The sequence below is a fragment of the Rhinoraja longicauda genome, chromosome 23 (assembly GCF_053455715.1).
Source record: "Rhinoraja longicauda isolate Sanriku21f chromosome 23, sRhiLon1.1, whole genome shotgun sequence".
Taxonomy (NCBI): domain Eukaryota; kingdom Metazoa; phylum Chordata; class Chondrichthyes; order Rajiformes; family Arhynchobatidae; genus Rhinoraja; species Rhinoraja longicauda.
The window spans coordinates 8,259,391-8,287,258 of NC_135975.1; the positions used below are offsets into that span (position 1 = coordinate 8,259,391).

The following is a 27,868-nucleotide window of genomic DNA, read 5'->3' on the forward strand; positions in this document are numbered from 1 at the left end:
GTTTTTGAAGGTCAGCCTCTTCATTCTATTTCCACGGGTGGTGGGTGGATGAATTAGAGTCTATGAGTCAGTTTCCTGTCCATGTGTTCTGTTATTTGATCAAATCTTCTTCGGGATTGTTACGCATTGTCCAGCAATCTCAGGCCGTATTTATGTTTCCTTCCAAGGGTCATAAAGGAGAGCCAGGGTCAAAAGGATCAATGGGTTTATTCGGGGCCAGAGGTCCAGCAGGACAGAAGGTTTGTGTTGCTGTCTAATCGTGATTACGTGGAAAAGTACAATCATTTTGAAAAGATGACATGATTATAATGAAGCTCGGATTGTTTAAACAGTCATCTGAAACCCTTGAGCTATAATTACTGTCTTCTAATTACTCTTGAGCATTTGATTATACAGTTGAATTTGCAACTGTCTAATCTGGTTTACCACTTACAGTATCAACTATTACAGGTTGTGACGGATAATGCCGCACTGGGAAAACAAGAGGCATTTGAGTCCCCTCACCCACTTGCTAACAGAAACTAAAAGTGGGGGTCTTAAGAATATAGAAACTGTTCTGCAGATTTTTGTAGTGTTTCTACTATGTCGTTCTATTGCAGCTGGTTAATGTTTGCCGCGTTTGACTTGATTGTTTTTTTGTATAGTATTATCTGAACTGACTGGACAGCATGCAAAACAAAGTGTTTCACTGTACCTCAGTACACACAATGAGACTAAACCTGAACCAACATTCTTTGATGTATAATTTTTAGTTTTAAACATTTCAATTGAACCTCCCATCCTTCGCCCCAAACAAGCTCTGCTCAGACAAGCTTTTGAGGAAACGGGCTTAAGATATTTTACTACTCTTCAAAGAAATGCATTCTTAAATCACTTCTGAGCATATCTGTGTAGATTCCAACTACATTAAAAAATGTTGTGGTTTATAATGTCACCTCAGCACCTTCAATGGACTGTTTCTATGGTAACGAAACCCATCTTGACTAAAGCAATGTCAGAAACATTGGGAAATCGCAATCTATAATCTCTGCAATATTGCTCCTTACAAAGGCAAATAACAGAGGTAGTACTACCTCCAAAACATCCTTTACACAGCCAATTCTCAACCGCAACAGCAATGTAACAAAATTCATCCCACACAGTGCACTGTTTTTATTGGTACAATCACAAATATATATTCTACTCCCCTTGAAACAAATAAACCCTTGCAGACTATCCATATTCTATTTACAAATAATTTTCAACTCAATTGTAAATTAAATCAATGAGTTTAACCTCTGAGATTTTATCAACTTTAAAGGTGTTTTTGTTAATACTTAGTGTAAGAAAATAATTGCAGATGCTGGTACAAATCGAAAGTATTTATTTCACAAAATGCTGGAGTAACTCAGTAGGTCAGGCAGCATCTCAGGTGAGAAGGAATGGGTGACGTTTCGGGTCGAGACCCTTCTTCAGACTGATGTCAGGGGGGCGGGACAAAGGAAGCTAATACTTAATTGTTAATACTTAAGTGTGCTATCCAGGTGCCCTTAGTCCTATGGGCTGTCAACTTCCTAATTTTGCGCTACCAACAGTATGTCTCTTGTTCAATGTCCTACCCAGTGATGGGTGTTTTATAGAACTAATTTTGTGATTCAAATCCATGTTCATCTTGTATGTCATGTACTTAATCAGTACACTCCTGGTATCATCCACCTTGACTAAATAATGAATTACAATATAATTGCTGACTAACAGGAACTCAACAATCTACACCAACAATTTACCAGTCCTACGTTACATGATAGTTGAAATACTCTTCCACTGGACCCCTCGACTTTTTATACTTATTACACCCCTCCAGACTCCTCTCTTTTTCCTCCATTAAATCTGCCAAGTTGGGCTGCACCAAGTTGCTGTGTATGCAACTGGCAACATCAGCATTTTAGCGAGGGAACATCATGTGGTGGAGTGGGGGTGGTCCTGTACAAAGGAAAAACAGTGTTAGCTATTGACACATGGACTACTTGGTCCTTGAAGCTTTTCACTGTACCTTGGTACACGTGACAATAAACTAAACTGTTCAAGCTGTGGGCTGAAAGTTCATGCTCCTCATGGAAAGTTAGATGGTAATGGGTCTTAAGATATATCGAATTCTAATAGACTAGAGTGAAGGAATCTGAGAAATTGTGTCGACCTGAACTATGGACTACCATCCTTAGGACTATCCTTAGGACAATCATGAGTTTCAAAATCTGACCTCAAAGCCTTTTTGATTTATTCTGCAGAGGTTTATGATCTGTACCTACAGAATAATACTGCACACAGGCAATGGAATCACATTGAACAACTATACTTGTCACAACCCATTAACAAATTATATACATCCATGTGAATCACCGCATTCAATTATTGTAACTGCAATCTTGAAGTTATCAACATGCTTTAGGCACACGCCCACAGCAATAGATAAACCATAGAACAGAGAATAGTACAACAGTCTGAAGAAGGGTCTCGACCCGAAACATCACCCATTCCTTCTCTCCTGAGATGCTGCCTGACCTGCTGAGTTACTCCAGCATTTTGTGAATAAATACCTTCGATTTGTACCAGCATCTGCAGTTATTTTCTTATAGTACAACATGGGATCGTTAATTGTTTTGTTCTGTGTCCTCCCTTCAGAACTATGATAACATCAATCATCCTCAGTAATGCCAGTTTTCATTCCACGTACTCGCATGCTGTTTCCACTAACTGTTATCTAGAGAACTGCACACTTTGATCTTGCTGCTTTCCACTCTCTCACTGCTCCCGCAAGTACTCATATCCCTAATGTGGTGTCAATGCACTGTTTGCAGCATAATCTGCTGATTAAGGAAAAAAAACAGGTAAAGCTACCAACAAAGCATTATTTATTGAAGACAGTTAACTTTCAACAAACATTGGTGGTAGGTACACACTGTATACAACATGCTACACTCATTTCTTACAGGTACATTTACATACATATAGAACAACCCTGAAGGATTCTGATTTCAAAATTCATTTTAATACAAATATAACCTAGGAAAAAAAGACATTGCAGAAGATTGTGACCCAAAACGTCTTACCTAATCGTGTACTCCAGAAATGCGGCTTGACTCGCTGAGTTACTCCAGCACTGTGTCTTTTATAAACCAGCATCCGCAGTACCTTGTGTCTCAAATGGAATTTGGTGTTCTTTTCTACCTTCTGTATCATATGGCATTCAAGAATTGGGAATCTGGTACTGATCCCTGCAAAATATTCTGGACAATGGGGGCCAAATGGAATTTTCAAGGTTAAGATCACAACGTTTTTTGTTTTGTGAGGTTTAACAAGGAATATGAATAAAGATGGTTAGGATAGTCAAGGCATAGATCAGATGCAGGCTCAAGAAGCTGTAAGATCAGCCCTTCTTGAGGAACAATTGAAATCATAAAGTGTCAAGAACATTGGTTTTTATAGTTGTACTCCTGGCACATTCGCAGCCTCTGCCAGATTTTCCATCCGATACATAAGGATTCAGCCGAGTTATGATATCTTCCACAGTTTAGTAGCCCGCCAAAGGTCACCATTGGCATTTCCCATAAATCTTGGCTGCTTGAGAGCTGTGTCTTGTACGAGGAAGAGGTTAATCTGGGTGCAGAGATATGTAACGGTTTTGGGGACGTAATAGGTTTGGGATTTGTTCATGAAAATCTGGAGAAAAGGAATAGGTGACATTTTGGGTCAAGACCTCTCTTCAGACAAATCTTTTCAGTCTGAAGATGGGTCTCAACCGAAACATCCGATAAATGTAACAAAGGGGGTATCTTTTTACTTTGATCAATGGTATGAAATGGGTGAAGGTGAACCTATTTTTTTACTTTCCCAATTCCATTGAATTTAACAGAAATAAAAATCGAGACAATAAAACGGGCTGTCAATTTGCTATCACCTGTATGTAATTACACAAAGATCTACTCCAGAATGTTTATTTGCAGAGGCTGAGAATGTAACATGATTTTTTTATTTCAGGGTGAGCCTGGCGAGAGTGGCAAAAATGGAATTACAGTAAGTTCATTTAAAGATTTCACATAATAGTACATAATGGGCATTTTGCATCAATTAAACACATTACGGAGGGATTGCCTTTATAGAAAATTATTCGTATTGCTATTTTCCAAAAAACAAACCCTGGACAAAAATCGGACAAATTGTGCCATTTCTTTTACATTTTGTGTTTATATCGGGTTTTGTTCCTCACATAAATACATTCAGAGAGATTATGTTTTACCCTGCATCTCAACTGTTTTGGTGGTGATTTGTGAATTCTGTGGCAGTGAATTTCCATTACTTGAACTGTTGTTATGTGAGGGTTCACTGGACAGGAGAAACCAGGCAACATAAGCTAGAAGAAACAAGGCAATTTATGGCAAGGCAAGGCAAGTTTAATTATATAGCACATTTCATACAGCAATGGCAATTCAAAGTGCTTTACACAGAGCAAGGAGAAAAGGTAGGAAAATACAAATAATAAGAGTAATAAGATAAATAAATGATAGTTATAAGTAAGATTAATAGAGTAATGGGGGATCATGACAGAAGCCTCCTCGCGGCGATCCCCCAGAAAAGACGACACAATGCACTCTGTGACGCATCGGGCGACCAATTCTGTCAACTTGTTGGACGACGACAGAAGTCAAAAGCGAGCTAACGCCATCTGACACACGAGCGAACGATAGAGTAATAAAATTAGATAAAAAGTAATAAAATATAAAAAGTAATAAGAATAGACCAAAAATAAGATATAGAGAGTAGCAAGAATCAAAGTACTAGTCATAGACCCTGCAGAACATGAAGGTTTTAAGCCTAGCTTTGAATATATTTAGAGTTTGGGCCTGTTTGAGTTTTTCGGGGAGTTTGTTTCAGATACACGAAGCGGAGTGACTAAAAGCTGCTTCACCATGTTTTGTTTTTACTCTTGGAGTGTTTAATAGACTGGTCCCAGCTAAGAATGAAAACAGAAAATCTGCACAATATTTTTGTTCGTCATAGAATTAAAGGATATGTTATTGTGCAAGATTTATAAAGCAGAAAATGTAAATGGGATCAAGAGGCGGAAGCATTGAATGAAAGCAGTCAGAATTTCGACAGTTAAGCAGCTGACAGCAATTTGTTGTCTCGTCTTATTTCTCAACGTTTTTGTGAGTTCTTGGCAGCCATTAGAATCAATTGCATTTCCACAACATTTTAGAACTTGAATCCATCAGTCACCTCTGCAACGATACTGTCAAACCTCCTAAAACAAAGCAGTAAGTCCTTTCGACCAAAGATGGACACAAAATGCTGGAGTAACTCCGCGGGACCGGCAACATCTCTGGAGAGAAGGAATGAGTGATGTTTCGGGTCGAGACCCTGCTGCAGAAGTCCTTTCGACCCTTTGGTCACCCGTTATCATTTCAAAACTTTTGAAGGTTGGTACTGGACCCCAGGAAAGGGAATTTGTGGAGTGCCTCCGAGATGGATTCTTAGAACAGCTTGTACTGGAGCCTACCATGGAGAAGGCAATTCTGGATTTAGTGTTGTGTAATGAACCTGATTTGATAAGGGAACTCAAGGTAAAAGAGCCATTAGGAGTCTGAAGAAGGATCTCGACCCGAAACATCGCCCATTCCTTCTCCCCTGAAATGCTGCCTGACCTGCTGAGTTACTCCAGCATTTTGTGAATAAATACCTTCGATTTGTACCAGCATCTGCAGTTATTTTCTTACATTAGGAGGCAGTGATCATAATATGATAAGTTTTAATCTACAAATTGAGAGGGAGAAGGGAAAATCGGAAGTTTCAGTATTACAGTATAGCAAAGGGGATTACAGAGACATTAGGCAGGAGCTGGCCAGATTTGACTGGAAGGAAGCCCTAGCAGGGAAGATGGTGGAACAGCAATGGCAGGTATTCCTGGGAATAATGCAGAAGTTGCAGGATCAATTCATCCCAAAGAGGAGGAAAGATTCTAAGGGGAGTAAGAGGCACCCGTGGCTGACAAGGGAAGTCAAGGACAGCATAAAAATAAAAGAGAATAAGTATAACATAGCAAAGAAGAGCGGGAAGCCAGAGGATTGGGACTCATTTAAAGAGCAATAGAAGATAACTAAAAAGGCAATACAGGGAGAAAAGATGAGGTACAAAGGTAAGCTGGCCAATAATATAAAGGAGGATAGTAAAAGCTTCTTTAGGTATGTGAAGAGGAAAAAAATAGTTAAGGCAAATGTGGGTCCCTTGAAGACAGAAGCAGGGGAATTTATTACGGGGAACAAGGAAATGGCAGACGAGTTGAACCGGTACTTTGGATCTGTCTTCACTAAGGAAGATACAAACAATCTCCCAGATGTTCTAATGGCTAGAGATCCTAGGGTGACGGAGGAACTGAAGGAAATTCACATTAGGCAGGAAATGGTGTTGGGTAGACTGATGGGACTGAAGGCTGATAAATCCCCAGGGCCTGATGGTCTGCATCCCAGGGTACTTAGGGAGGTGGCTCTAGAAATCATGGATGCATTGGTGATCATTTTCCAATGTTCTATAGATTCAGGATCAGTTCCTGTGGATTGGAGGGTAGCTAATATTATCCCATTTTTTAAGAAAGGAGGGAGAGAGAAAACAGGAAATTATAGACCAGTTAGTCTGACATCAGTGTTGGGAAGATGCTGGAGTCAATTATAAAAGACGAAATTGCGGAGCATTTGGATAGCAATACAGGATCGTTCCAAGTCAGCGTGGATTTACGAAGGGGAAATCATGCTTGACTAATCTTCTGGAATTTTTTGAGGATGTAACTAGGAGAATGGCACGGTGGCGGCACGGTGGCGCAGCGGTAGAGTTGCTGCCTTACAGCGAATGCAGCGCTGGAGAATCAGGTTTGATCCTGACTGCGGGCGCCGTCTGTATGGAGTTTGTACGTTCTCCTCGTGACCTGCGTGGGTTTTCTCCGAGATCTTCGGTTTCCTCCCACACTCCAAAGACGTGCAGGTTTGTAGGTTGATTGACTGGGTAAATGTAAAAATTGTCCCTGGTGTGTGTAGGATAGTGTTAATGTGCGGGGATCACTGGGCGGCGCGGACTTGGTGGGCCGAAAGGGCCTGTTTCCGCGCTGTAGAATCTAAATCTAAAAAATCTAAAATGGATTGGGGTGAGCCGGTGGATGTAGTGTACCTTGACTTTCAGAAAGCCTTCGACAAGGTCCCACATAAGAGATTAGTGTGAAAAATTAGAGCACATGGTATTGGGGGTAGGGTACTGACATGGATAGAAAATTGGATGGCAGACAGAAAGCAAAGAGTGGGGATAAATGGGCCACTTTCAGAATGGCAGGCAGTGACAAGTGGGGTACCGCAAGGCTCGGTGCTGGGACCGCAGTTATTTACATGAAGGGATTAAAAGTAACATTAGCAAATTTGCAGATGACACAAAGCTGGGTGGCAGTGTGAACAGCGAGGAAGATGCTATGAGGTTGCAGGGTGACTTGGACAGTCTGTGTGAGTGGGCGGATGCATGGCAGATGCAGTTTAATGTGGATAAGTGTGAGGTTATCCACTTTGGTGGTAAGAATAGGAAGGCTGATTATTATCTGAGTGGTGTCAAGTTAGGAAAAAGGGACGTACAACGAGATCTGGGTGTCCTAGTGCATCAGTCACTGAAAGGAAGCATGCAAGTACAGCAGGCAGTGAAGAAAGCCAATGGAATGTTGGCCTTCATAACAAGAGGAGTTGAGTATAGGAGCAAAGAGGTCCTTCTACAGTTGTACAGGGCCCTTCTACAGTTGTACAGAGTGAGACCGCACCTGGAGTACTGTGTGCAATTTTGGTCTCCAAATTTGAGGAAGGATATTCTTGCTATTGAGGGCGTGCAGCGTAGGTTTACTAGGTAAATTCCCGGAATGGCGGGACTGTCGTATGTTGAAAGACAGGAGCGACTAGGCTTGTATACACTGGAATTTAGAAGGATGAGAGGGGATCTTTTTTAAACATATAAGATTATTAGGGGGTTGGACACGTTAGAGGCAGGAAACATGTTCCCAATGTTGGGGGAGTCCAGAACCATGGGCCACAGTTTAAGAATAAGGGGTAGGCCATTTAGAACTGAGATGAGGAAAAACTTTTTCAGTCAGAGTTGTAAATCTGTGGAATTCTCTGCCTCAGAAGGCAGTGGAGGCCAGTTCTCTGAATGCTTTCAAGAGAGAGCTGGATAGAGCTCTTAAGGATAGCGGAGTCAGTGGGTATGGGGAGAAGGCAGGAATGGGGTACTGATTGAGAATGATCAGCCATGATGATATTGAATGGTGGTGCTGGCTCGAAGGGCTGAATGGCCTATTCCTGCACCTATTGTCTATTGTCTTTAAATTACTGATGCTCCACGGGTTGGCTGACATTTTTCCTATGTGAAAATGTGACTGTCTTTTAGAAAGGTTCTAACTAGATTGCAAACTGCTGTGGTATGTCACAAGAAGCTCTTTCAATTGACAAGGTTTTTTTCATCACTTTCTTAGTCTCAATTTTGCTACTGAACTGTATTAGGATGCTGCCTGAAGAAGAGTCTCAACCCGAAACGTCACCCATTCCTTTTCTCCAGAGATGCTGCCTGACCCTCTGAGTTACCCTAGCTTTTTGTGTCTTCCTTCGGTTTAAACCAGCATCTGCAGTTCCTTCTTACACATGTATTATGATGCATGCCTTTGCATATGGTTCTGAATTAAAAAAAACAATCATTTGCTCTACATCATTGTTCCTACGTTCATATTTATGTCAGCAATTTAGATTCCTTCTTTGCTAAAGTAAAGACATTTTTGTTCTGTTTTGCATGCTGCTGCAATCCCCAAGGATGAATCTAATGGCACTTTAAGTAAAGAGCAACATAGCAAACATGTTGCAATATCTAGTTATTGAGCCTGCTTGTTCATCTTTTCTCTCCTGTTTTATGATGTGTAAATGTCAATGGAGTTAGAAGAAGTAGTTTAATTATCATAAAAGTTGCTTGCAAGCTGTTGTACGTCGTGATTAAAATTATTAGTTAGATTATGGCGAGTCCGAAACTTGTTGGTTGTAGACGAAGTTTATTGCAGCCGCAATACACGAATACAGAGTTAAACAACAAGGTACAGGACAACCAATACAAACTTACTGTCTTCCTTGAAGACTTCGCCGAACTGACTAAATCGGGCGCCAAACGCGCACATGACATCGCTGGCCAATCAGCGATGTCGTTCCCTGGACCAATCCCCATGGTCGCGTTCCCACGTGACCTCGCTGGCCAATCCGAGGGTTCGACGACCTGGACCATTCTCTATGGTCGCTACATGACCCCCCCCCCCCCAGAACCCGAGGTGCGGAACCTAGCTGGGAGCCGGATTTCGCGACCATAACGAGTACGGAGAGGGACAGCCTGAACCACAGGAGCCGGAGGTTCCGGACTTGGTGGAACAGCCGGAACGAGAGGTTCTGGAGGAACTACCGGCACGGGGGGTCCTGGAGGAACTGCCGAAACGGGGGGTCCTGGAGGAACTGTCGGAACGGGGGTTTCTGGACTGGGCGGAACTAACGGAGGTCGGCCTCTCCTAGGGGTTTGACCGACCAGGACTGGTTGATCCGGGTCCAAATGGGCAGGTTTGAGCCGGGACACCGAGACGAGTTCACTCTTGCCGCCCATGTCTAAGGTGAAAGTAGCCGTTCCCTTACGTAAAACCCGGAACGGAGTAATAGTTGCAGTTTTTTGTATGTCCTCCGGTCGCACCGGAATCTGATGGTATCCTTGCACCAAATCGATTTTGGAAAACACCACCGCTCCTTCCAGTCCAGATGAAAAGTCCTGTAGGTGCGGTATGGGGTAGCGATCAGCCGTGGTGACAGCATTGAGACGCCGATAATCGCCACATGGCCTCCACCCCCCAGATGCCTTGGAGACCATGTGTAACGGCGAGGCCCACGGGCTGTCAGACTGACGGACAATTCCCATTTCCTCCATCTTCCTGAACTCCGCCCTTGCCACCACCAGTTTGTCTGGCGGTAGTCTCCTGGCCCGAGCGAAAACGGGAGGGCCTTCAGTGCGGATGTGATGGACCACACCGTGCTTAGCCGAAGGTGCGTCAAAACGTTGGACGAGCAGCTCTGGGAACTCTGCCAGAATCGGCAGCATACGAGTCGGGGGCCGCGACGACGGCCTGGACAGTAGGGCTGGGCGAGGAGGCGATTGCCGGAGCGACGTGCTCCTCTTCGGCAGAGGGTCGGAGGTCGTTACCGCGGACATCAGGAACCAGTGAAAAAGCCCAGAGAAAATCTGCGCCCAGGATCGCTTGTTTGACGTCGGCTATGATGAATGGCCATTCGTACGTGCGGAGGCCTAACACAAGGGACATCTTCCGTGTACCGAAAGTGCGAATTGGGCTGCCATTAACCGCAATGAGGGTGGGACCTGTCTTACCCGATCTGGTTTCGAGGTCGGTCGGCGGCACTATGCTGACGATGGCTCCCGTGTCTACCAAAAATTCTGTGTCCGTGAATCGATCATGGACATAGAGGCGCCGGTTCTGGCCAATCGTAACTGCCCCTATGTACGATCGGCCGAGGCATTTCCCGCGAAGGTACAAGGCAAACGACAGTTGCGGGATTCGTTACCCCATCGTAGGTGATAATAGCACCAGCCGCGCTTGTGCGGATCTTTTTGGCGGGCTTTCGGAGAATTGGCGGGAGACGTGGCGCCATCTTGCCGTCGCTGTGGCGTGGTCACCGATGTCGAGACTTTGTTGATTGAACCACTTGCCTTGTTTTTTGCCGCTATGAGCGCGTCCGCTTTCGCTGCATATGCTTCGGGGTCCTTAAAAGAACAATCCGTAAGCAGCAGTCGGACATCCTCGGGAAGTTTCTCGCGGAATGCCTGTTCAAACTTCGGGCAATCCGTATGCTCACCGGCTAGCATCATCATTTCGGCCATGAGGACGGAAGGCAGTTGGTCTCCAAGATCCGGTACGTGCAGAAGTTTTGCCGCACCACCATGCTTATTAAACCCGAAGGTTCGCAGTAATACCTTCTTCATGGCCTCGTACTTGTCTTCCGCAGGTGGATTCACGATGAACCGCATCACGCGCTTGGTTGTGTCCGGCGATAGAGCGCTGACGAGGTAGAAGTACTTCGTGGATTCGTCCGACACCTTCTTTATATGGAATTGAGCCTCGGCGTGGATAAACCAAGCTTGCGGTGCGTACGTCCAAAATAACGGAAGATGAATGCCTGCCGCGCTTGACTCCGGTGTTACCTGCTCGGTCATCGTCAATGAGGCGTCGGGTTCCTGCTCAGTCGGTGATCGTCCAGATCACGTTCGGGGTCACCAATATGGCGAGTCCGAAACTTGTTGGTTGTAGACGAAGTTTATTGCAGCCGCAATACACGAATACAGAGTTAAACAACAAGGTACAGGACAACCAATACAAACTTACTGTCTTCCTTGAAGACTTCGCCGAACTGACTAAATCGGGCGCCAAACGCGCACATGACATCGCTGGCCAATCAGCGATGTCGTTCCCTGGACCAATCCCCATGGTCGCGTTCCCACGTGACCTCGCTGGCCAATCCGAGGGTTCGACGACCTGGACCATCTCTATGGTCGCTACAAGATACAGATTTGCCAAGCAAACCCTGTTCTCGCGATTCATGGCAAAGCAGCTTGTTATCATATCATCATCATATATATACAGCCGGAAACAGGCCTTTTCGGCCCACCAAGTCCGTGCCGCCCAGTGATCCCCGTACATTAACACTATCCTGTCACGGTGAGTGAATGTAACACATGGATGTGTCCTGAGCTACACAACAACAACAACTTGCATTAAAGTTTGAGCATATCATGAAGCCCCATTGGAGCATATTTACTCAGCTCGTGTCTTTCTAACACCTTTCGACATACTGTGTGGTGATCTTTAAATATTACCAAGCCTTTCCTTTCGTATTAATAATTAAAGGCCCCATGGCTATTTCACCTCATCCTTCCACCTACCCGTTATACTGTACCTTCTATCTGAGTGGGGGCATCTATATCACAATCTCTCATTACCACAGATGTGTAATAGACTAACTTACAGGCTTAGATGAATAAGCATCATGAATCAATTTGAGAGACCGCAAGAGGGCAATTTGGATTTCCAGCTCGAATCCTTTATCTTTATTTACACCCAGTCTAGTTACACCCCTATTACGATCCCAGTCTTTGCAATTAGGTTAAATGCCTCGGCACCAGTGGGCTATTGCTTTGCCTTTTGTCATCGGGCCTGGATTTCCTAACACACTCTGGATCTTCACTCTTCTCCATCAACTCTCCCGGATGGGCTCAATGCCTTTTACGCCTGTTTTGATCAGGCAAATAAAGTCCCACCTAGGTGTGCCTTCCCATCCCCTGCTGGCTCTCTCTCGTACATCTCAACCGCAGATATCAGATTTGCTTTCATCAGGGTAAACTCTTGAAAAGTTGCTGGCCCAGATAGGTTCTGAAATCTGCTGTCCTAGCCTGGTCTGGCTCGTATGCAACTTTAGACCCATCAATTATGTTGATTCTTTACTTACATAGAAACATAGAAATATAGAAAATAGGTGTAGGAGTAGGCCATTCGGCCCTTCGAGTCAGCACCACCATTCAATATGATCCGGCTGATCACCTAAAATAAGTACCCTGTTCCGGCTTTTTCCCCATACCCCTTGATTGCGTTAGCCCTAAGAGCTAAATCTAATTCTCTCTTGAAAACATCCAGTGAATTGGCCTCCACTGCCACTCAAATGAAAAAAGGATGTATTACAGTTTTGTATAGCTTTTCACAATTTTAGGATGAACCAAAATATTTCATGGCCTTATATTTAAAGATTAATTGATTTACCATAGACAATGCATCAGCCAATTCACATGAAGTTCATATCAATGGGTATGAATAGGGATCTGGATATGAATCTGGATAGGGATCTGCAAAGAAAGGAATGGTGCATTTTGTGTATGCACAGTTTAATTAAAGGTTAAAATGTATAAGGCTATAGGGAAAGAAGAATGGAATGGGACTAATTAAATCCCTTTTGTTAAGGCCATCTAGAGCTGAATGGTCTGCTATGTGTAAAAGTCTGCAATTTTATAATAGAGTTAATTAATGAGAAATTAAAATCAAATTTCATTTCTGAAGAAAATGTGTTTCTTCTACCAGAGAACACCATTTTGGATCTTTCTGCAGCAGCAGATGCCCAAAGTAGGGTAATATTTGTCCAGCTTCCCAAACACGTTGCTGCCCCACATTCTCTCTAATTGAACTTGATTATGTAGAAAAAATATATCTATTTTACTACACAGTGAGTCATACTTTAAACTAGGCCGTGGGCAAAGTTGGTTCTGCATATAAATAAATTACTCTTAATATAAACATAAATCAATATACGTAAAATTCCTGTTGACATAAGAAAATGTCACAAAGGATCCAAGTGATGCTGGAATATCTATTTTAGCATAACAAATGACAACTATACAGAACATCTCTACTGAACTCTTGAAACTTGATTCGCTTTTCAAAAGGAAATCTTACTTTAAAAGCTACAAATCCAAAGGTTACTGTAGGCAGAATGTGCTCATAGACAGAATGCACTGTTCCAGACTTCGACACGTTATACTGTCAAAACTATTGAATATATTTAAGCTTTATTGTTTAGGGTGAGATCCACCTCCATTTTAATTCATTCACCCGTACTCTAAGTTAATTGCTGTGCCACTTTCCTTAATCTCACTCCCCATATAAATGTCCAGAGCCTACTCACTCCTTTGTTCCAGTCATCAATCTGAATCATAGATTGGGCCAACTCTGATCAGTTCCTTTAATCACTCTCTACTAAAGCCCTCTATCCTCTTCCAGCCTACTTCTATACCGATGAGTGGAAAAGATCTCTCGGGTCTCTTATATTTGTGGTTGCACAAATGAAGCTTTTGCCCTACTTAACAGAAGTTCTTCAACTAATGATCAACTAAACTCCTGCTTTCTCCCTTGACACCCTATTCATTACGCCCACTTACAATCGGCTTTGCCTTTCACCGTCAAATCCAGCAGGACCACATTGCGCATTATTGACATATGTTCTTGACAACCAAAACCACTTACCATTTGAGTCATAGAATTATGCATCATGGAAAATGGTCCTTCAGACCAACCTTTCTCTGCCATACAAGTTACCTAACCAAGCTATCTTGTGCCTGGCCCATATCCCTCCAAACCTTTCGAATCTACATACCGGTCGAAATGTCTTTGAAATTTCTTAATTGTACTCGCCTGTACCACGTCCTCTAAGTGGAAAAAGTTGCCCCTCGGATGTCTTTTAAATCTGCCTCTCAGGTGTTTTTTTAATTGCTCCCATCTCACCCTAAAACAATCCCATCTAGTATTTGACTCCCCTACTCTGGGGAAAAGTCTATGCCCATTCACCTTATCTTCATCTATATTGACCTCTACTAGATCACCCCTCAGCCTCATATCCTCCAGGGAATAAAAGACAGCATATCCAGCCTCTCCTTATAACTCAAACCCTATAATCCTGATAACATCCTTGGAAATCTTTGTTGCACCCTTTCCAGTTTAATGACATACTTTCTCAAGCAGGTGACCAGAGTTCTCCAAATGTGGCCGAACCAAAGTCCTGTACCCTGGCTGATGAAGTTAAGCATGCCAAAAGCCTTCTTCATCACCCTGTCTACCTTTCTCGGCGGATTTAAGAAGTACCTGCACACCTAGGTCTCTCTGATCTAGAGCTTTCTCCAGGCCCCCACCATTTGTTCACTATTCTTCTATCATTCTGAATCCTGAATCTGACATTAACTCACAAATCTTTCTGTCTTGCATATAGTCTTTTTGAATCCTATATCCATATCACATCCACCTCCATCTCAAACTTGTGCAAGGAACTGAACAACATATTTTTTACTAAACATAAGACAATCTAATCGGATGTCTCTTACACTTCCTTCCTACTAACTCATTAAATAATCTTTCTAATGATCGCTCTAGCCCCAGAAACATTTCTTCACACAGAGAGTGGTGAGTCTGTGGAATTCTCTGCCACAGAAGGTAGTTGAGGCCAGTTCATTGGCTATATTTAAGAGGGAGTTAGATGTGGCCCTTTTTGCTAAAGGGATCAGGGGGTATGGAGAGAAGGCAGGTACAGGTTACTGAGCTGGATGATCAGCCATGATCATATTGAATGGCGGTGCAGGCTCGAAGGGCCGAATGGCCTACTCCTGCACCTATTTTCTATGTTTCTATGTTTCTATCCAAGATTTAATCTTTCTCTAGTTTCTTTCTAGACTGGCTTCATGCTGTCTGATCTCAGCTGGTTCCTGAGACCCATTGCCCACCTATCGCCACCACACTGCTGACATGTTAACTTCCTTTCCTGAAATCCCTGTTAAATAAAATTATTAATCGTTCAATCTCCTAAGGTGCTACTCCTTTTTCTTCTAAAATATCAACATTACCTATCTTCTCAAAATAACTTTTTGATTCTTCCATCTTTATATACAACCAGCCAATTCCAAACTCCCTTTCTTTGCCAACGCCCTTGAATGTGTTGCCACCTCCCAGATTAAAACCCATGTTGGACACAAAAAGCTGGAGTAACTCAGCGGGACAGGCAGCATCTCTGGAGAGGAGTGGGAGTTGTTTCGGGTCGAGACCCTTCTTCAGAGTCGTTAGGGTACGGGAAACGAGAGATATAGACGGTGATGTGGAGAGATAATGAATAATTAATGAAAGATATGCAAAAAAGTAATGATAATAAAGGAAACAGGCCATTGTAAGCTGTTTGCAGCATGAAAATGAGAAGCTAGTGCAACTTGGGTGGGGGAGGGATAGAGAGAGAGGGAATGCCAGGGCTACCTGAAGTGAGAGAAATCACTGGGCTGTAAGCTGCCCAAGTGAAATATGAGATGCTGTTCCTCCAATTTGCATTTAACCTCACTCTGACAATGGAGGAGAGTGAAGACAGAAAGGTCTGTGTAGGAATGGGAAGGAGAATTAAAGTGTCCAGCAACCGGAAGATCAGGTTGGTTCACGCGGGCTGAGTGAAGGTGTTCCGTGAAACAACTTCATTTGCGTTTGGTCTCGCTGACGTATAAGAGTCCGCATCTTGAACAACGGATACAGTAGATGAGGTGGGAGGAGGTGCCAGTGAACTTCTGCCGTACCTGAAAGGACTGTCGGGGTCCCTGGACAGAGTCGAGGGAGGAGGTGTAGCGACAGGTGTTGGGATAGGTACGTGGAAATCATTTCCGTGGGACAGGAGCAGGATGAAACAATGGGTCTGCCAGGGCAATTGTGTTTGGGGAGAAGGTAAAAACAGGCCGTGCGGGGCTGGGAAACGATGTTGAAACTGCAAGTGGTGGCTTGTCCTCAAATGCCAACACAGTTCCCTCTGATGTCATCCCCCCCCCCCCATCACTCCATAGAATCTATCTTGGACTGCTATTTCTCATTTACATGCTCTTAGTAATATTACCCAATAAAAAGCACCATTTCGCACATGTGGGTGGCACCCATCTCTATCTAACCACCACATCTGCCTTGACCCTCTTCTTCAAACTACAGAACTGGTTATTTGACATCCAGCGCTGATATTTTCCTCATTAAATATTGGGAAACCTGTAGCATTTTTGCCTTCAATCTCTAACACCATTGTGACTCAGCCAAATGAGAGGATTTAATCGGGGTCTTTACGACTATGATGGAATTTGATAGGGCTGGGATGAAGAATTTGTGAGGGACTCCAAAACTAGGATTAATGGATCTATATAATTGGTCATTAATAAATGTGATGAGAATTCAGGTGAAATGTACTTACCCAGAAAAAGGTCCATAGAATGTGACTTTGGAGAGGTTGCGACCAAAAGCATTGTTGCTTTTATGAGGAAATTGGATAAGTAGATGAGAGACTAAAGAAAAAAAAAGCATATGATGAGATTAAATAACATTGGCAGAGTCTTACATGGAGCATTGACAATTTGGGCTACATAGGCTTTTTTCTCTGCTGTAAATGTTATCATTTTTCTGTGAGATACAAGTCACTACAGTTGATGGTTTAATCCAAAAAAGGCACAAAGTGCTGGCATAACTCAGTGCCTGTCCATGTTCTCCTGAGATGCTGCCTGACTCAGAGTTATTCCAGCACTCTGAGCCTTTTTTAAACATTTTTCTACATTTTATGTATTGAGCGTACCGGACTTTTCAAAATATATCCTTATGTAGAATTCACACAAATTAACATTTTGGCTGACGGTGATACCAAAGGTTTATAAATTCTTTCATTCTGCTGCAACTAATACAGTAACTAAGGTAGGAACTGCACAGCTTGTAGATCACATGCAAGCTTATGCAAGATTTAATTGGTATACATAAGATCAAGATCTGCCTTCAGCAGCTCAGTTTCTGCTACATGCCAAGCACTACTCTTGTTAAAGATTTGAAGTGCTTGTCAGAACTTACTTCCCTTGTTCTTGTTAATAGGCCGTGTGTATTTCCTCATGTACTTATCATTCCTGTATTGAGCTCCAAGCTCATCAGATCTGACAGTTTTATTCTTTCTCAAGAACTCTGGAGAAACTGTAGAATTCCTTGTGCTTTTAATTTCTCATTCCCTTTCCATTTTTGTGAATTTAACCAAGCTTGATGTCAGCTGACTACTACTTGAAGCAGCATCTTTAATGCACAAAATGGTTTAAGATACTTAGCAGAAGGGTATCACCCTCCAAAGGTCAGTAAGTACTTTTTATACAAACTTGATATGCGTGGTAATTTGATTGGAAAGAGACCTAGCCTCCCCGTGCATTAGTGGAGAAAGTCATCCCTTAGAATCTTCAGTTTCAGTTCAGTTTATTGTCACGTGTACCAGGTACAATGAAAAGCTTTTTGGTGCATGCTAACCAGTCAGCAGAAAGTAAATGCATGATTACAATCAATCCATTTATAGTGTATGGATACATTATAAGGGAATAACGTTTAGTGCAAGGTAAATCCAGCAAAGTCTGGTTAAGGATAGTTCCAGGGACATAGTATGGACAGAGGTAGATAGTAGTTCAACTGCTCTCTGGTTATGGTAGGATGATTCAGTTGCCTGATAACAGCTGTGAAGAAACTGTCCCTGAATCTGGTGGTGTGCGTTTTCACTCTTCTGTACCTTTTGCCTGATGGGAGAGGGGAGAAGAGGGAGTGGTCTGGGTGCGACTCGTCTTTGATTATGCTGCTGGCCTTGCCGAGGCAGCGTGAGGTATAAATGGAGTCAATAGAAGGGAGGTTGGTTTGTGTGATGGCCTGGGCTGTGTCCACAATTCGCTGCAATTTGTTACAGTCCTGGATGGGGCTGTTCCCAACCCAAGCTGTAATGCATCCTGATAATATGCTTTCTATGGTGCATCTTTAGAAGGTGGTGAGAGTTGTAGGGGATATGCCAAACTTTTTAAGCCTTCTAAGGAACTAGAGGTGTTGGTGTGCCTTCTTGGTCGTTGCTTCAATATGGGTGGTCCAGGAGAAGTTGTTGGTGATATTCAAAGGAATTTGAACTTTTCGACAATCTCTACTTCGGCACCATCAATGCAAACTGCGTATGAGTAACGCTTTGCTTCCTGAAGTCAATCACTATCTACTTTGTCTTTATGAGTCGTATAGACAAAAATCCCTGCTTTATATTAGGTGATCTTGAAGTTCCCATTCATCAACTGGAAAAATATCCAAGGTTTTTGTTTTTAATCAACTATCCAGCAACTTTTACTGAAAAGTGTTTATCTACAAATAGATAGCAAGAACCATAAAGGACTTATGTCCAAGGCTTCTATAGTTAAATAGTCCAGATTGCTTATCACATAGAACTGCGGGAAGTTTCTGTAAGAGGTACTAGGAGAATGTTAATGCTATATATCTTTCTTAATGTCATTAGCCTGAGTTAAAGTGAGGAGAATATTGATTGGGGAAAGTTAGTTCATTGAATTATGCTCTGATAACATCTGTTAATGTTGACCTTTTGCGAAGTAACCATCAATACTTATTTTATATTGCACAATTACACTTCAACTTTCAAAGTCATATTTCAAAGATGATGTGATGTGTAATTATTTCCAAGCATCTAATGTTGTTTGATGATAGTTTTATTGTTAATTAGCCATCAAAACGAAATCTCACAGCTTGGGTTAATACATATTTAATTATTTGCAAACTGGTCCCTATTGACCATAGTTAAGTTGATATTCATCACAATTATGTTCATTCTTATTCATAGATTCTTTGCTCTTGATTTATGTTTTAAAAAACTATGTTTATATTTCAATTAGATTTTTGTTATATATTTACAGGATTGTGTTCTTTGAGAGCTATTTTCTTCTGCATATTAGATTCTTGTATAGTTCTATTTGATCACTTATTGAAAAGCCTGGTTATTTGAAATATCCAGTTAATCAGTCTGAAGAAGGGTCTCGACCCGAAACGTCACCCATTCCTTCTCTCCAGAGATGCTGCCTGTCCTGCTGAGTAACTCCAGCTTTTTGTGTCTATCTTCGGTTTAAACCAGCATTTGCTGTTCCTTCTTACACACAATCAAACATCCTTCTTTGTTCCCATTTTGAAATAACAGATGGTTGAATATATCCAAACAGTTAAATGAAGAACTTTTTGCCCTTCATACTTAAAATACGTCAGTAATGATATTTTGAACATTTTAGCTGGAAGATGTATAAGGCAGAAAATGAGTGTTAAATAGGAACCTGGGCAATTGGTCAGTTGCAATAAAACATGGCACGATGAAAGTGCCCCAGACAGCAATCAAAAGTACATCAAAGAATGGGAATTGTAAAAGAAGAAAGGCAGCTGAAGTCAAGTTGAATATTGCACTTGCACTGCTGTCTGTTCTGTTTAGCGCACGTTCGTTTACAAATGCTGGGTGGACAGAGACAGAGAAGGATCTGCCAAGCTAGCAGAGAATTCTTATTCTTACTGCACTAGAGAGCATCCCAGGACAGCAACAAGAAGCATAGAAGGTCTAGCAGCGTGGTAGTACTTTGGCACCAAGTTAGAAAGTTGGATTCAAAAACTGGACGGAAATGTCCAGACTGACACTTCAGAATAGTATTTTCAACTAAGGTTATGGTCTAGTAACTTCTTTAAACAAATCCACAAGTTATAAGTTGATTTAACCTTGGGCACAGTGATTTTGTGCACATTTCTGGTTGTCTTAATGCCTATCAAGAAACTCCACACTTCTTATTTGCTTTGCAATAATTTGGTTTTAGTTACCCTGTTTTCTCCTGAAACCATGCTATTTGAAACCAAGTCATTTAAAAGGCCGAGATTCAAACTGCATTCTTTGAGAATTATCAACTGCAACCTGAAGTACAATTTTACGCATGCATTTGATTACTTTTCTTCTGGAGGTAAAGATGACAGTCATTCTCAGCTTCCAAACCTGTGGATCGTTCCAAGATGCAGCAGCTGATCTCTACCACAGTTTAGAATTTGCCCCTCAATGCTGGATTTGGAAGGGCACATAAACTCCAGTCTCAAGACTTAATTTACTTTTCTTACATCCCACGAGAATGAGGAGTGGAAATGAGTATTTGCCTGCACTGTGAGTTTCCCCAAAGTACAGGCCTTCATACTGCACTTTTGTCCTTGCAGAGAACCACCTTCCCATCAAGATGGTCAGGCTATAAGTCTGGAAGTTTTTTTATGTCCCTCTTTCACAAAGAACTTCCTACAGGTTCTGTTTCCAACAATCGGTTTCACTATTTCACTGAATATACTCTCCCGCCAACACTCCCCCATCATTGCAGCAACTGTTTATAGAACAACAACACTCCCCTACGTGTTCATTACCTTGAGGTATGCAATTTTAAGAACTGGCTTTAAAGATCAAACTTACTGGACGAGATAAAAACGATGTGCATTATCTGAGAACATAATGCTGAAACTAATAATGTCATTTCTGCACGGCTTAAAACATGCTGAATTCTTTGATCTTTCGTAAATGCCACTTTCATAAACAGTGGTGGGCTGACTCACAATACTATTCTTGTGCCAAAAAGCGGTGGTAATGTTGCTCCATTTTCAGATTTCTGTAAAGATTTTGAAGTAGAGAAAGAGCATTTTTCCTGTAATTCTGGCCAAAGTGTATTCATTAATTAACATTACTAAAATAAATCATTACCTTATCGTTATCATAATTCTGTTTGCGGCAGTTGCCAATGAAATTGCCAATGGTATTTCCTACAATGCAAACATCACTACAGTCCAAAGGTACGTTTTGTGTTTTAAGGGTCTTCAGACATCAAGTAGCCATGAAAGGTAGTTTACAAATAAAAATCTTTTTTCTTTATTTTCATTCTTGTGTGCCATCAATTGATTTTTTTAGTTTGGTAGTATTCCACTGGTTTTAAGATGCTAAAGTGTCAACTTTAGTTGATGAAACTTCATTGAGTGCTCTGGCAGACTGAGACAATTTAAGAGAGATTGAAAGGATTGGACAAGAGGAATATCCTGGTGAAGTGACTGTCCAGCTGAGACACAAAGAGATGTAAAAACCAGTAGCAGACTTTCCTCAAACTGGAAATATATCTCAATAGTTTACATAATATTTGCTCATTATCTATCAAACTGAGATCCACCAAATATTTTTTTGTGACTGCAATTAGGAGCATCCAATTGGGCTAATTCTTTATTGCCCACCCCCAAATGGCCACAAGAAGTAGTTGTGAGCTGGCAACAGAATCCCTGAATGTTCAGTCTGACAGTATTGGAGAAGCACATTCACAAGGACTGAAGTAGTTCAAGAAACCAGCTCACAACTCCTTCTCATGGGCAATAGATTATTTTATTACTAACAACAAGCAAATCCCTAGCAATCATTTTTTTAAATTAGCCCAATTGGATGATCCTAATTGCAGCCACGAAAAATATTTGGTGGATCTCAGTCTGATAGATAATGAGCAAATATCATGTAAACTATTGCCAATCTATTTTGATAATATACAAATCTATTACATTGACTTGAAAACTGTTTTATGGGTTAGTGTCAAACAGCCTATGTTGTTCTACTGATCTGCTAGTGGGAAATGGTCCATTCGTTGCCACCATTCAAAGGTCATTAAAAATAACACTAACGTTTTAAAAACTCTTGAAGATGAAATTATTTTTACATGAGCCCTATTTGGAATTATGAAGAAGCTTATGTTTATTATATCTTTCTAACTATTTATTTTAGGGCAGGGCTGGACTTGATGGTAAAGGTGGAGCTAAAGGAATGAAAGGAGACAGAGGCTTGCAAGGACAGAAGGGGGATCTGGTAAGGAAAACATCCCAATTGAGGAGATACTCTAATTCATTTAATTTATATATTTTAGCTGAAGTACTGGGAATGTGCACATCACTGGACTGACTGTATCAATGTGCATTGTAATAACTTACATCTTGAAAATGTTGCTCAGTTACTTCACTGGGAAATATGAAGTTTGTCAAATATTTACTCTGGCAGGAACCCACTAGAATGAATGGGTTGTGGCCTCTCATTCCAGTTCCTGGGAGGTCTTGTAGGATCAGAGACACGGTGGAGCCAGCGCTGCCGTCGCAGCTGCGGCTTGCCTGCAGTCCGTCTGTCTTTTGTGTTTTTTGTTGTTTTTGTCTGAATTGTAGTTTTAATATGGTGTAGGGTTTGTATGTTATGTTGGGGGGGGGGGGGGGGGGGGGTGGGAGGGAACGGGAACTGTAAAATTCTCTCTCCCGAACGGAGACGCGACCTTTGTTTCTGTGTCGTGTCCCCGTTCCCGCTGCGGCCTACCACCGGCCATGCACCTGGGACCACCTGGGGCTCTGGTTCGCAGAGCCCGCGGCTCGGACTCACCACCTGCGGCGCTGGCTGCCTGCGGATGCTGCGGGAGCGGCTGCGACTCGTCTCCGGAGGCTCCGGCGCGGGCCGCGTGGACGTCGGAAGCCCGCAGGCCCCTGGATGGGGGCCGATATCGGGAACTCTGGCAGCGGCAGAGGCAGCGTGTTCGCCCGTCCCGAATCGCGGGGCTTGGGTCGGCCCGCCGCGGACCTTTCACCGTCCTTGCGCGGCCTGGAATAGGCCGCGGGATTTTCACCGCCCAGCGGGGGCTTCAATGTCGGGAGCCACGACCACCCCGACCGCCCCGACGTGCAGCGGCAGCGGCAGCTGCAGCCTCTTCACCCGCCCTGAATCGCGGGGCTTGGGTCGGCCCGCCGTGGACCTTTCACCATCCTGCGCAGCCTGGAACGTGGCAACTACAACAGCCTGACTGTGGGAGAAGATGGCAGGGGAAGAGAAAAGACATTCTGGCCTTCCATCACAGTGAGGAGGGGACTGGAGGAGACTCACTGTGATGGATGTTTCTTTTTGTTTGATTGTGTGTGTTATTGCTTATTTTTATTGCTCTTGTTGTTGGACTGTGGGTAATCTTTCATTTCACTGCACATTTATGTGTGTGTGACAAATAAACTTGACTTGACTTGACTTGACTTGGCACAGCAGTAGAGTTGCTGCCTTACAGTACCAGAGACCCGGGTTCGATCTTGACTACTGGTGCTGTCTGTATGGAGTTTGTACGTTCTCCCCGTCACTGCGTGAGGTTTCTCCGGGTGCTTCGGATTCCTCTCACATTCCAAAGACGTACCATTCCATTCCATTCACATTCCATTCCTCTCACATTCCAAAGAAGGTTAATTGGCTTTGGTAAAATTGTAAATTGTCCCCAGTGTGTCGCATTGTGCCTGTCTACGGGGTGATCGCTATTCCACGCGAACTCGGTGGGCCTGCTTCCATGCTGTATCACTAAATTCCAATATCTAAAGTAAAGTAAAGCCTGGTCTAAAGCAGATCATCAATCTAAGGGTACTCCAGGTGGCAAAATAATTATTGAGTATTTTCTAGCATTCACTCTTTTACAAAATCTAAGGGAGAGTATTCACCATCTGTATCATGAGTTCTTATTAAATTTGTCCACAAGATACAGAGATCACTATAAGGATGCCATTTATTTCCTATCTTTAACTGCCCCTAAACTAAGTGGGTTTTCTAGGCCACAATGTTAGGGGTTAGAATCACTTGTAGCATGTTAATGGGTAATAATGGCGGATTTATTTCTCTTATATATGAATGCGCAAAGTATAAGAAGTAAAGTGGATGAGCTTGAGGCTCAGTTAGAAATTAGTAGATTTGACATTGTGGGGATTACAGAGACATGGCTGCAGGAAGATCAGGACTGGGAACTGAATATTCGGGGTTATATGTCCTATAGAAAGGACAGGCAGATGGGCAGAGGAGGTGAGGTAGCTCTGTTGGTGAGGAATGAAATTCAGTCCCTTGCGAGGACACTAATGGGAGTCATCTACAGGCCCCCAAACAGTAGCCTGGATATAGGGTACAAGTTGCAGCAGGAGTTAAAATTGGCATGTAACAAAGATAATGCCGCTGTGGTTATGGGAGATTTCAATATGCAGGTAGACTGGGAAAATTAGGTTAGTTCTGGACAAGAACGGGAGTTTGTAGAGTGCCTCTGAGATGGATTCTTAGAGCAGTTTATACTGGAGCCTACCAGAGAGAAGGCAATTCTGGATTTAGTGTTGTCCAATGAACCAGATTTAATAAGGGAACTCGAGGTAAAGGAAACACTGGGAGGTAGTGACCATAATATGATAAGTTTTCATCTGCAATTTGAGAGGGAGAAGGTTAAATCAGAAGTGCCAGTGTTGCAGTTGAACAAAGGGGACTATGAAGGCACGAGAGAGGAGCTGGCCAAGGTCGACTGGAAAAGGATCCTAGCAGGAATGACAATGGAACTGCAATGGCAGGAATTTCTGGGCATAATCCAAAAGGTGCAGGATCATTTCATTCCAAAGAGGAAGAAAGATTCTAAGGGGAGTAAGAGGCAACCATGGCTGACAAGGGAAGTTAGCGATGGAATAAAATTAAAAGAAAAGGTGTATAACATAGCAAAGAGTAGCAGGAAGCCAGAGGATTGGGAAACTTTCAAAGGACAACAGAAGGTAACAAAAAGGGCAATACGGGGTGAAAAGATGGGGTATGAGGGGAAGATGGCCAAGAATATAAAGAAGGACAGTAAAAGCTTCTTTAGGTATGTTAAGAGAAAAAGATTAGTAAAGACAAATGTGGGTCCCTTGAAGACAGAAACAGGTGAAATTATTATGGGGAACAAGGAAATGGCAGAGGAGCTCAACAGGTACTTTGGTTCTGCCTTCACTGAGGAAGACACAAACAATCTCCCAGATGTACTAGAGGACAGAGGATCTAGGGAGATACAGGAACTGGAAGAAATTTGTATTGGGAGAGAATGGGACTGCAGGCTGATAAATCCCCAGGGCCTGATGGCCTGCATCCCAGGGTACTCAAGGAGGTGGCTCTAGAAATTGTGGATGCATTGGTGATCATTTTCCAATGTTCTATAGATTCAGGATCAGTTCCTGTGGATTGGAGGGTAGCTAATGTTATCCCACTTTTCAAGAAAGGAGCGAGAGAGAACACGGGAAATTATAGACCAGTTCGCCTGACATCCGTGGGGGAAAGATGCTGGAGTCAATTATTAAAGAAGTAATAACGGCGCATTTGGATAGCAGTAAAAGGATCGGTCCAAATCAGCATGGATTTATGAAGGGGAAATCCTGCTTGACTAATCTTCGGGAAATTTTTGAGGATGTGACAAGTAAAATGGATGAAGGAGAGCCAGTGGATGTAGTGTATCTGGATCTTCAGAAAGCCTTTGATCAGGTCCCACGCAGGAGATAAGTGGGCCAAATTAGAGCACATGGTATTGGGGGTAGGGTATTGACTTGGATAGAGAATTGGTTGGCAGACAGGAAACAAAGACTAGGAATAAACGGGTCCTTGTCAGAATGGCAAGCAGTGGCGAGTGGAATGCCACAAGGCTCGGTGCTGGGGCTGCAACTATTTACAATATATATTAATGATTTAGATGATGGAATTAAAAGTAACACAAGCAAATTTGCAGATGACACAAAGCTGGGTGGCAGTGTGAACTGCGAAGAGGATGTTAGGAGGTTGCAGGGTGACTTAGACAGTTTAAGTGAGTGGGCAAATGCATGGCAGAGGCAGTATAATGTAGATAAATGTGAGGTTATTCACTTTGGTGGCAAGAACAAGGAGGCAGATTATTATCTCAATGGTGTCTGATTAAGAAAAGGGGAGGTGCAAGGAGACCTGGGTGTCCTTGTGCACCAGTCACTGAAAGTAAACATGCAGGTTCAGCAGGCAGTGAAGAAAGCTAATGGCATGTTGGCCTTCCTAACAAGAGGATTTGAGTATAGGAGTAAAGAGGTTCTTCTGCAGTTGTATAGGGCCCTGGTGAGACCACATCTGGAGTACTGTGTGCAATTATGGTCTCCTAATTGGATGAAGGACATCCTTGCTATTGAGGCAGTGCACCATAGGTTCACGAGGTTAATCCCCGGGATGGCGGGACTGTCATATGAGGAAAGATTTGAAAGACTGCGCTTGTATTCATTGGAATTTAGAAGGATGAGAGGGGATCTTATCGAAACATATAAAATTATTTTAAAAAGGACAGGACAAGCTAGATGCAGGAAAAATGTTCCCAATGTTGGGGGAGTCCAGAACCAGGGGCCACAGTCTAAGAATAAAGGGGAGGCCATTTAAAACTGAGATGAGAAAAAAACTTTTTCACCCAAAGAGTTGTGAATTTGTGGAATTATCTGCCACAGAGGGCAGTGGAGGCCAATTCACTGGATGAATTTGAAAGAGAGTTAGATGGAGCTCTAGGAGCTAGCGGAATCAAGGGATATGGGGAGAAGACAGGCACGGGTTACTGATTGTGGATGATCAGCCATGATCACAATGAATGGCGGTGCATAAATCCATGCTTATTTAAACATAATATACCCGCAAAGAGTGTTTCACAGGGTAGATGTTGATAAGTTTTCACTTGTGAGAGAGTCATGAACAAGGGGATCTGGTTGCAACATAAGGGTCTGTCATTTAAAACTGTGTTAAGTACAATTTTCTTCCCTCAGAGAAGAGGTGAATCTCTGGAATGCTTTGCTTCAGCGGGTGGTGAAGACCGTGTTATTAGAGACATTTTAGGCGGAGTTAAATAAATAATTGGAAGATCAAGGAATTGAGGGTTATGTGAAACTGGCACAGAATAGAAGTGGAGCAGTCATGACCATATTGAATGGAAGGACAAGCTCGAGGGGTGGTGGCCTGCTCCTGTGTCCAGGCCCTGCGATATCTTGTGTTCTTCGTCCCATATTAGCAAAACTGGCGGAATCTCAGAATAGGTTGTGCCTAGCTTTCTCAGCAGTGAAATACATTTTGAGACAATGTGCGGGAACTGTGGAAAATGCAAACATCAGGGGATTGAACATAATTCACAGGTAAAATTCTAGACGCTGTACGTTTGATTTACAAAGGTATCCAAAGACAAGAAGATAACATATAACCCTGAAAGTGCACGTAGCTGAAAATTTATATAATACTACCTTCACAAAGGAAATCAAAGCCAATTATAATCTCCAAATAGAGCCAGAGCAGACAACGGGGCATATTTGTAAAGAGGCATATCAGCCTTCATTGAATGATTTCAATTCTTATTTTTATATCTCCTTGATAACATTTTCATTTGCACTCCCTTTGCTATCATAAAAGTAATATATTTAAAGGGGTGCACTCACAACCCGAGGGGACAATTCTCAAATTGCTTTTCCATTCATTTTCAGTATGTCATTGACTGTGAAATCAGTTTAACTTGATGCAGAGATATAGCAATGCTGGGTGCCTAGTTTGTC

General features: G+C 42.6%; 1 protein-coding gene across 1 annotated transcript in view; it reads left to right on the plus strand.

Moving 5' to 3' along the window:
- Window positions 1-27,868, plus strand: part of col7a1l (collagen type VII alpha 1-like) — a 265,380-nt gene that overhangs the window by 184,795 nt on the left and 52,717 nt on the right. The window contains exons 82-84 of the mRNA XM_078419535.1: window positions 168-239; window positions 4,018-4,053; window positions 22,278-22,358. Of these exons, the coding sequence (XP_078275661.1) occupies window positions 168-239; window positions 4,018-4,053; window positions 22,278-22,358 (189 nt within the window). The remainder of the gene's footprint in view (window positions 1-167; window positions 240-4,017; window positions 4,054-22,277; window positions 22,359-27,868) is intronic.